Source organism: Pinus tabuliformis, chromosome Q (assembly GCF_031772625.1).
Source record: "Pinus tabuliformis cultivar Carrire ecotype Pingquan chromosome Q, CPIR1, whole genome shotgun sequence".
Lineage (NCBI taxonomy): Eukaryota > Viridiplantae > Streptophyta > Pinopsida > Pinales > Pinaceae > Pinus > Pinus tabuliformis.
Genome location: NC_142296.1, coordinates 485327573 through 485338325, shown reverse-complemented (window position 1 = coordinate 485338325; position 10753 = coordinate 485327573). Strand labels below are relative to the sequence as shown.

At 32.4% G+C, this 10753-nt stretch overlaps 1 protein-coding gene across 1 annotated transcript; it reads right to left on the bottom strand.

Moving 5' to 3' along the window:
- Window positions 1–6975: 6975 nt before the first annotated feature.
- LOC149220286 (purple acid phosphatase 18-like) lies at window positions 6976–9393 on the bottom strand. The gene is made up of 6 exons (XM_089384740.1): window positions 9068–9393; window positions 8700–8991; window positions 8204–8583; window positions 7790–7978; window positions 7603–7691; window positions 6976–7446 (listed from the first exon to the last, which is right to left on the bottom strand). The coding sequence occupies exons 1-6, from the start codon at window positions 9236–9238 to the stop codon at window positions 7266–7268; spliced, it is 1302 nt and encodes a 433-aa protein (XP_089240866.1). The 5' UTR covers window positions 9239–9393; the 3' UTR covers window positions 6976–7265.
- Between the last annotated feature and the right edge of the window lie 1360 nt (window positions 9394–10753).

Here is a 10753-nt window from a genome sequence, read left to right as displayed (position 1 = left end):
CTTTACACTATTATTTTTATTCTACATGTTTTATATCTAAATTGTGCTCCAAGTTCGAACTCAATGGGTCCCTTTTTGCATCGATACGTATCCCCTTCCAAACCAATAACTCCAACTAAATCCACTAGGATTTTGTACATAAGGGCATATCGAATTTTTATACCTTATGAACTTAACGATGAGTTATCCCTCTTGAATCCCTTGTCTAATGAATGTGAATGGAAAGTATGTTCCTCGAGGGAAGATGACATAGATGATGCTTGATAGGGAGATAAGGCTTTTAATGGGGTTGAATCGTAACTCAATGTACCACCCATTCTTTACCAATTAAAATTTGAAACTACCCCATGATCAAGAAGCAAAGATTTTAAAGTAAGAGTGTGAGAAGTCAGCGAGTTAAACTTACCAAAACAATCCTCAACACTTGAAAATGCATCACCCTCATGTACTAAAATCCTTTGGACATTATCTCTCAAAACTAAAAGCTACATTCGAGTGTGATCTGAAGGAAGGGAAGTCATAGACTTCCTGGTGTTCCCATCTCCACATAATAATGCAAAGTCACTTGTTTTCAAGATTTGTGGAGAGAACTTCCACCAACTAGATAGTGGTCTTGTTCTCATTTAAAGTCCAAGCCTAACATCAAAAAGAAATATGCCTCCATCCACTAGATGATAAATACACTTCATATCTACATTGAAAAAATTATAAATAAATAAAAAATCTAATAAGTGAAATTAATTTCATGATGAAATATTGTCAAATAAAAAAAAATCACTATTACATCAAATTAAGTACATTAAATTTTGAAATTAAAATATAAATTATTAGTACATTTTTTTTATTTTTTTTATTTAAAATTTATATTTCAATATTTTTTTACCTTTTAAACTATTATTAGAAATTGTTTTTATCATATTTTTTATTTTTTTTAGTTTGGCTACTAGTAAACTTTTAGCATGTAATCCTCTCTATATATTTTATTGCTTTTAAAATTATTATTAGTAATTACTTTTATTATATTTTTTTTTATTTAGTTACTAGTAAACTTTTAGCATGTTCTCCTCTCTATAAATCTAAGATTTAAACTTTGGACTTCTTAATTTTCACAAAATTCACATACTTTTATCACCAGTTAAACTATACTTAATCACCAATTGAATTATCCTAAAACAATTACTTTTAAATATTTTATAACTTAAAATTTTATGTATTTTTTTATTTTTTTAGATATCAAGTTATATATTTAAAAATGTATTTTTTTAAGCTATAAAACTGTATATTTAAAGATTAATAAAAAGATTGTAGTGACGTTCATATCATATTAAGCTACAAAGCTATATATTTAAAAATTAATAAAAAGATTGTAGTGACGTTCATATCATATTAATGATATAAGCTTTATCATATTAATGATGGGAAGTTTACGCAATTTTTGTTTTTAATTTTTAATGTAAAAGTAATATTTTTGAAATAATTTAATTAAAAATAGTCATATTAATTTTTTTTTAATTTAGTGAAGTAATTATTAAATAATAATATTTTTTTGAAAAAATTAATTTATAAATATTATAAAAGAAGTTAGAGAGGAAGGAAAATGGGCAATAATCAGACATAGAAAAGCCTTTATTCGAGATAGAAACCAAAAAGATAGTAATCAATAGCAATTAAACATCCTCCGGATCCTTTCTTGGAATTGTCGGGGCTTCCCATGGAACAAAGGCCCCAAACTAAGTTGGATTTCAAATGATGTTGGTATTATTTTGCTTGTTGAAACTTGGGAGCACGAAGAATCTAAGGTCCCTAACATAGATGGCTTTACACTATGGTCTACCTGGAACAAGCGATCCTCCTGTAGAGGCATTGGGGGAATAGCTTGTTATATTAAGAAGAACATCTCCCCCCATGCTAGGATTTATAAAAACAACCCTCACAACCAATATAGTTGGATAGAGATTAGAGACATTAATAATAAAAAGTCCTACATAGCAATATGTTATTTTCCCCCCATTAATTCTAACTTCTATAAGAAGAAAAATCTAGATAAAACTAACCCTTACAATGGTTTAGAGAATGATATTTCTAGCCTAGGGAATGACGGTAATATCCTTTAATAGGTGACTTTAATGCTCGAACTTCAAACAACCAAGCTATTATTCTAAGCAATCATTCCAACCCTAATCCTCTTTGGTTAGACGAAGACCCTACTCTGGCTAGTAGGTACAAAAGGAGCTCTGAAGACCTCGGGGAAAATTTGTTTGGGTCAGAGCTAGTCAAGCTCTATAGTGCTTAGGATCTCATAATTTGCAACGGTCTAAAGAAGTGGCCCAATTCCAGCAAGATGACCTGCATCCATGGACTTGGTAGCAGCGTGGTAGACTACGTTATTTCTGATCTCCCATTATACAACGAAATAATAAATTTTGACATCTTAAACGACCACGAACCTGACTCTGATCATAGGCCTTTACTTATAACTCTCAATTTTGTCATGCATAGAGTTCCCACAGAAAATAATACTTACAGCCAAAAGAACTTAATATTTGATAGAAATAAAAATGATCTCTTTCTAAATGAATTAAAAACTAATTTGCTTCCTTTATCTAGTATAGACAACATAGAAGACCTCTATCATAATTTTACTACAACCCTCTCATATTCTATTAACAAGTTCTCAATTGAAGTTTCAAATAATAAAAGAAATAGCAAAACCAATCCATGGTATGACAAAGATTTTAAAAGTGCGAGGAGAGCAATTAAGGAAGCTATTGATGAATCTCTTAAAATGGACAAGATAAGAATATACAAACTCCTAACTAAAAGGAAAAAGAGGCAGTACATTCGTCAAAGACAGGAGAATCTCTTACACCTCTCTAAGGTAGCTCCTAAGAAATTTTGGAGGCAGATTCTGACTAGGAAGACTAAAGATAATAATAAAATTGCTCTTCACGATTGGAATTCCTATCTTAAAAAGCTTTATGAATCTCCAAATGTCATGGATAATTTGGAAACCCTGCTCAAAACGAAAGAAGTTTTCTCTTTAGAAGACATTAAGTTTGGGGTTAATCACCTTGCTAATGGGAAAGCTAAGGACATTGAAGGTTACTAGGCGGAAATCTTAAAAATTGGAGGTCCTGTCCTCATCCCCCACATTCACAAGCTTTTCAATCAAGCAGTCAAGCAAGGGTTCCCTAAACCTTGGACTGAGAGCCTCATTATCCCTATTTTTAAAAGTGGGGATATAAATAACCCCTCTAATTATCAGAAAATTATGATCAGCCCTCTCTTAGCCAAGTTATATGGTAGTATTTTGGAAAAGAAGTTAAGCATATGGCTTGAAAGTGAAGGTAAGCGGGCTAAAGGCCAAGCAGGTTTCAGAAGGCATCACTCAACAACAGACCACCTCGTTACGCTTAGGATCATTGCGGAGGAATGTCGTAATGATAAATCTAATTTATTTCGTTACTTTGTGGACTTTGGAAGGGCTTTCAATACGGTTCCTAGATACAACCTTTGGAATAGATTAGAAGAGCTAAAGGTTCCTCTCGAGTTGAGAGCTGCCACTATAAGGTTATATGAGAATGTAATTTCCAAGCTAAAGAGTAATGAGGGGTGGTCGAAAGATATTAAGTTTAACATCGGAGTTAAACAAGGTTGCCCCCTCTCCCCTACCCTATTTGGCATTTACATTAATAAGCTTGAAGGCTATTTAGAGGAAGCAAGATGTGATGGCACGATCTTAGCTGGGATAGTTCTCATCCTTCTTCTCTATGTTGACGATATTTTTCTTTTGGCAAGGTGCCCATCTGATCTTGATAAGCAACTCAAGCTTCTTAAGGATTTCTGCTCTACCATGGGTATGACTGTTAACACTAACAAAACAAAAGTTATGATTATCAAATCCAAGAAGGACACTTACGCTAATTTTATGTATGACAATAATAAATTGGAGGAAGTGTATTCTTACAAGTACCTAGAAATTGATATTCATCACAAGCTCAACTGGAACCATTTCATTGAGAAAAGGATTAATGGGGGGTGCAAAGCTTATTTTTGCCTTGAAAATAATTGTAAAACAACAAACCTCGTAATGTGGGATAAAAAGAAGTTCCTATTTGAAACTTTAGTCACTCCTGTTATCTTATATGGCTGTGAGGTTTGGGGTTGCAGCATCTCCATAGAATCATGGAGAAAGATTGAGCAAATTCAGAAGTGTTTTATAACTTATAACCTAAAAATTAAAAGTAATACACCCTATCCTATTCCCCTTATAGAAGCAGGTCTTTCCCCCATTGAGAGCCTAGCTATGATTAGGTTTCTGCTATACAAGCACAAACTCAATAACATAGACGATCATAAACTTCCTATATGTTATAGCTCCAAATCTCACTCTTATGGTTTGTGATGCTGCACTCATGGCCCTTAGGTACGCCCCTTATCATAGAATTTGCTTATATTAGCATAATGGCTGTGTGGAATGTGTGTTTCTCTGTATAGACAACTTTCAGTCCGCTAGGGTTTCAACCCAAAAGCCCTAGGGGAACATTTCCCTTAACACTAAGCTAGCTTTAAATTCCATCCAAAACCACCTAGGGCTCAATCGAGGGTGGCATAAAGACACAAGGGCCTGGTTAAACTATTGGGAGATCAACGAGAATGATGCATTGCAAAACATAAATAACATTAAAGATATTGTTACTTCTAAGTTCAAAGAAAAAATGTGGTGTGAGAAAGATTTAGCGGCCAAAAGAAAATTAAGTTATTATAAGAAGGTCAACAACCCCACCCTAGAAGATTAAAAGTATCTCTCTATTTTAACTAGCTCAAAGAAGAAAATTAATATAGAAAAGATTAGAACGAATTCTCATGAGCTCCATAGTGAAACAGGTCGTTGCGTAGTTCCTAAAACGCCATGGATGGAAAGGATTTTCCATATATGTGAGAATAGGAACATCGAGGATGAAAACCACTTCCTCTTAAAGTGTCGCACGTACAACCGCATTAGATCTCAATTTCACAATCTTTTTTACAATACTAACCTTCCTAGTCTTTTACAATGTCAAAATTATAGTGAGCTCGGGAGGCTTCTCTCCAAGCTTTTTGAGCATAGGAATAAAATTTTAAATCAAAATAAATAATTTGTTTCTTTAGGTCCAATAGACCAATGTTTGGTCTCAACAAAAGTTAAACATCATCATCAAATTTAAGATAAAATAAATTAAAATATAAAAATTAAATAATAAAATTAGAATTTTTTAACCTTGATATTACATAAATTTGATTTAATAATATAATCCTGATATGAAGGTATTGAATTATTTTATATAATAAATAATATTTTTATAAGGTAAGAATTAAAAAAAGGCCATATCAACTTTTTTATTCAATTAAAGAATAATTAGAAAACAATTATAAATCTTAAAAAAAATAGTTTAATAATATTGTAAGTTGCAGATAATTTTAATTTACTTTCCATAAAATGAGTTATAAATAAAAAATAAATATTTTTTTAATATTACAAAAAAATGGAATTAATTATATACATATATAGGTATAGTTTAAAATTATTTTTCTAATTGATTTTAAGAAAAAACTGAAATAGATTTTTAAAAACTTAAGTTTAAATTAGATAATTTCTAAAATTCTAGTAGTTCTCTGATTTTTAAAGTGTGAAATCTATTTATATATTTTTAAAAAATATTTTAAATAACAAAAACTCACATTTTTATTTGAAAGTGTATTGTCAAATTTCCATAAAAAAAATATTATTTAATTTATAAATTAAAATATACTTATATAATATAAATTTGTTTAAAAAAAATAATTAACCAAAATATTAGTATTCCTTTCCTTTAAATATAATTATAACATATGGCATGTTTATTTCATAGTGAATATTTCTTGTAATCATTTGGAATTTGATTATGTAAACATGAACACAGAAATCATATATATATATATACACCGTAATCATAAATTTAAATTTAATTGATATTTTTAAATTTGTTATTAATTAATTTTTAAAATATTGTTTTAAAGTACTATTACATATATTTTGATATAAACGTGTAACTTTCACAACAAAAATTTAATAAACTTCATATCAATATCAATATAAATTACATTATCTTCTTTTATAAATATTTAAAATATAAATTACTTATCTTCTTTTTACAAATATTCGAAAGATATGATTGAGGTGAATATGCCACCGTCGTATAGTCACCCGTCACCTTCACCGTCACATTACAATATGCATAGTGGAAGGTAAAAGTACAAAGTACAGTTGAGTATGCTAAGTGACCATACCCAACGGCTGCAGTTAATCAGTTTGTTATAGGGTATTAAATGTTTGAGAAGATGTAGGTTGGATAGCGCGTTAATAAGCAAATTCCGAAACTGGACACTAAATAAGAAATGCGAATTCACTGTATCTCGCGAATTCACTGTATCTCCCCAAACATTTGATACCCTAGGACAGAATGATTAGCCACTGCCATACCCAACCACATCTTGAAATATGGATAGAGGAGGGTAAAAGTTTGCTTGTGAATATACTTAAGAATAAAGATTTAACATGAAAAAAATTAGCCTACTCTCACACCTAATTATCAAATATTACATTTTGTACATGAATGTTTGCTTTATCAAATATTACAGTTTCTACACTTCGGTTCACATTTCGAATGAATACATTAAAACTAACATATAGTCCCTTTTCTTAATCGAATTGAGTAGTAAAATACTAAAACAAAAGTTTCATAAAAGAAAAAGCTAAATAAAAGTTATAATATGCTGAATCTCACAAATTGTTTATTAAATTTAGAATAGTCGTATTTAAATGAATCTGGTGCATTAAATATTTGTTTATTAAAAATTTATCATTAAAGTTCTGTGCACACGCCAATAAAATTTGCGGGACACGGAGTCCCAAAATTAAAAAATCCATCCACTTGTTGAAAAACATGATACACGTATTGGTAAAATCAACCGAACCTGTTCGATTGCTATGGGCTATATTAAGGGCAAAAAACAAAAAAATATTCTTGCTGTACATTGCGACCTACTTTTACAAGAAAAAAGTCATACTTCTACAGGAAAAAAGTCATTGACAAAACGATGCGTAAAATTATAGATAGTTTCCTGCACATAAATGCAGCACTGTTGGGCCCCGTTTTATATGCTTCGACTTTGTCAGGCAGCTGTCCCATTATTGTCTCGATCTCTAGCTTTTCCTTGATCGGTGAGCACCAATCAGCTGCTGCTCAACAGCTGTTAGAAACACTGGCGAGGCTGTGAAGCCAAACCTCATCGCAAACAACTGACTCATCATCCTGGTTACGGTGCCATGTCCAATCCGCATGCGTTGCGTTGTAGATCACAAATTCTCCGTGCCCAAAGCTTGCTTCACGAAATACTGACAAACTGGATTGCGGATTCTCATATCTGTTCAGGGTTTCGTGAGAATAATTAATTAGTTTATTTACTATACAGTATAAGCCTCGAATTCAATTGAAAAGCTGAAGCAAACCATGATTGATTAAATTTGTAGGTCATTTCTACTTCGAATTCAATGTTAATCTAAATTGAAACGATCAATACTTTGAAGCAAGGCCTTCTCGATTCCCGCCGTCTCCTATAGTAATATGCACAGATCCACATGGATTGGCTTGGTTCTTAAATACCCGCGTCTGAAACATCCAGAGCATAGTTAGCCTATCATCAAACAATTAGGGTTTCCTAAAACATTAGGGTTTCATAAAACTGAATACTTGTGAAGGAAACTTACAAAGCGTTCATAAGCATGAACATGGCCAGCAAAAACAATGTCCACTTTTGCATCATGAAGCACTTGTTCCATGGCTTCCTTCATGTCATCGCCCTCACCCTGATGAGCGGTATTTGTGTTATACCAGGGTGCATGGATCAGAGCAATAAGCCAAGGAGTCTGCCGCCTGTTTACCCGTGATAAGTCACCCTGTTTTCACACGAAACGAATCTTTATTCATGTAGGGCTATTTAATGGAAAAGCGTTCATGGAGCAGTATGAATCAGATTGGCGATATTCATTAGCCCGCAGGGTATAAGAAATTGCGACCTAGAATTTTGTCATGCCATGAAGTTTTTATATGACTAGCAAGTAGCGATTAACCCACAAAAGCTATTAAAATCAATGAGCAATTTGGTGAAATCAGCTCCCTACCTGAAGCCATTTGTATTGATCAGAATCCGTTCCAAAGTCTGTGTAGGAGCCCAGCATCAATATATGTGCTCCTGCAACTTCAAAGGAATAATAGAGGTTCGAAGGGGAACCACTTTCTTGATATGGCATTTTCCAGCGTGCATTGTAGGCTTTGAATGGTGTACTAACGAGTATGGGGATCTTCTCGATCTCATGATTTCCCTCGGTGACCATCCATGGTCTAGAACTGGCCAATGGTTCTACAAGACTTCCGAAGGAGTCCCATCGAGGTTGATCGTCATCGGCATATGAAAGATCCCCCGGCAAAAGCAGCACATCGTAATTCATCTGTTGCACATGCTCTAGGGTGGACTTTGTCCATCCTGTCTGCCCCAGGTCGCCTGTATAACATACCCTTAATTAACAATCCGAGAGAGGAAAAAAAACTAGATACAAACCTTATAATATTAAAATGGATATAGTATGCTAGTACATAATGGATTTTTCTGAAACTTACCCACAACTGCAAACCTTATCGGAAGTTGGGCTGGTGGTGTTTTGAAGGAATACTCTGGGCCATTTCCTCCGCAGCGATAATAATAGATAGTACTAGCTGCAAGCGGTCCAATTACGACATGGTGGACGTTTGCAGATTTGTAGAGCAGAAAACGATAATTAGTCTTTTCCCCTTCTGAAGACGATGTGTATTTTCCAGAAGAGGTTCCATACTGAACAATTGAGCTTACAGTGTCATCGCTTGCCATCCAAGAGATTCTCATATGATTACTCCCTGAAAGAGAAATATGAACCTGCAAAACAAAGGCAAAACTATAAATGTTTTCTAAGTAACTGCAAGTAATGTTTTTGGTATTGATCAAATCATACCTGTTGAGGATCTGATGAGGACCTCCTGTCGAGAGGAAGTGATAATGTTGATCGAGGAGGAGGCCGCACATAGGATCCAGATGAAAGGGATACAAAGATCAGAAGACACAGTAAACAAAAATCCACTGAACGAAGATTCATTCTGTATGAAGAAACTGAAAAAGCGGCCATTTTCCCGGCTCAAAACACAGACCTTAGAATATACGTTATGTAATTAGAGGCGATCTTTATAGATCGAATGAATAAAGGGGCGATGTCGGCAGCGGAGTATATATTGTATGATATCAGGTGTATAATGGGCTAAGTTAGCATTCGGAATATCCCCGTCTAAATGCGCATGTAAGAATCTCATGTAAGTTGGAAAACACTTTAATGTCCCTATTCCCAAAGAGCACCACTCTGACACGCCTCGTTCCTCAGCCTTCACTTGAATGTTAACACCGTCAGTGCGTTAAAATATCTTTGCAATGCCCAGAAGATATCGCCTGCTCATCATAGTAGACACGATTTTCAACGCATCGTGTTAAACATATCTTCTGTTCAATTGGCTGAACAACCTAACGGCATTGGATCTATATGCGTTGGATACTTCAATACAATCTTGGTTTTTATTTTTACGTTATTGTTGGTTTACTTTAGGGTACGCCATCTCGATATCATAGAATTTATTTCTTAATCATACCAGTGTATACTTGGACAATAGGTTAAGATTTCGCAGAATTATGTCCTTTGATTAAGAAAAATCATAAATTGTCAATTGAGTTTACCGACTATGGATGAGGAAAAAAACTTTGTGATATGTGAATTCAAATTGGTAGTTTCAATATTTATTCATTTGTTAACATTTTTTATTGCAGTTGTTTTTAAAAAGATTTTTTGGAAGTTTTTTTATGGTTTTTTTTGTCAAAATCCAGCAGCAATTTATTGTAATCGCAAATAAATTTGATAGCTAATTTCTGCACAATCAAAATGTCCCAAGAGTTTTTCAAGGTGCTAAATCCAAATATGCAGTTAAAAAACCATTTTAAATAATACAAATCAAATTTAACCTCAATTTTTTTCCTGCCAGATTACTCAACGACATCTCCAAAAAATCATCCTAAAAACAACTCCTTTTTTATTTCCATGGTATATCATTTTATCGTTTGGATAATTGACACGACGAAATTCAAAATAGGGAAATCATACGAAAAAGCAAAATAGAAAAATGGAAAAAACAAACTCGAGAAAGCAAAAAGGAACTCCAACTAATAGAAAAAGCTTTCCGAAATGACTTTTGGTCCAATTTCATGATCTTGCCAAATTCGTTCACACCAATAAATAGATTTATGTATATATATATAGAGTAAGGAGATATAAAATAAATTTGTACCATATATTTATATTATTTTATATTATAATTTTATGTGTATTTTTGAAGTTTTTAATTATAAATATTACATTTATGTTTAATATTTAATAAGAAAGAATATTTATTATTATGGTTTAGGATTAGATTTATTAAATTATTTACCCTTTATAAATTAGCCTTGTATTCTTAAAATATTCTTTATCTAATTTAAAATTTTTACAATATTATTATTATAATCATTTTTCTTTTTACATTAAAATTTTAAAACTTTTTGAAGTAATCACCCATTTAACTTGGATGACTAAACTAATTATACCAAATTTACATGGACAAAT

Bases quoted from the DNA above. Each gene is read 5' to 3' on its own strand.
- LOC149220286 (XM_089384740.1), bottom strand. From the start codon at position 9,238: ATGGCCGCTTTTTCAGTTTCTTCATACAGAATGAATCTTCGTTCAGTG. The intron at 8,992-9,067 runs GTATGATTTGAT...TTTGTTTTGCAG, and splicing joins CCTCATCAGATCCTCAACAG to GTTCATATTTCTCTTTCAGG. The intron at 7,692-7,789 runs GTAAGTTTCCTT...TGGATGTTTCAG, and splicing joins TTCATGCTTATGAACGCTTT to ACGCGGGTATTTAAGAACCA.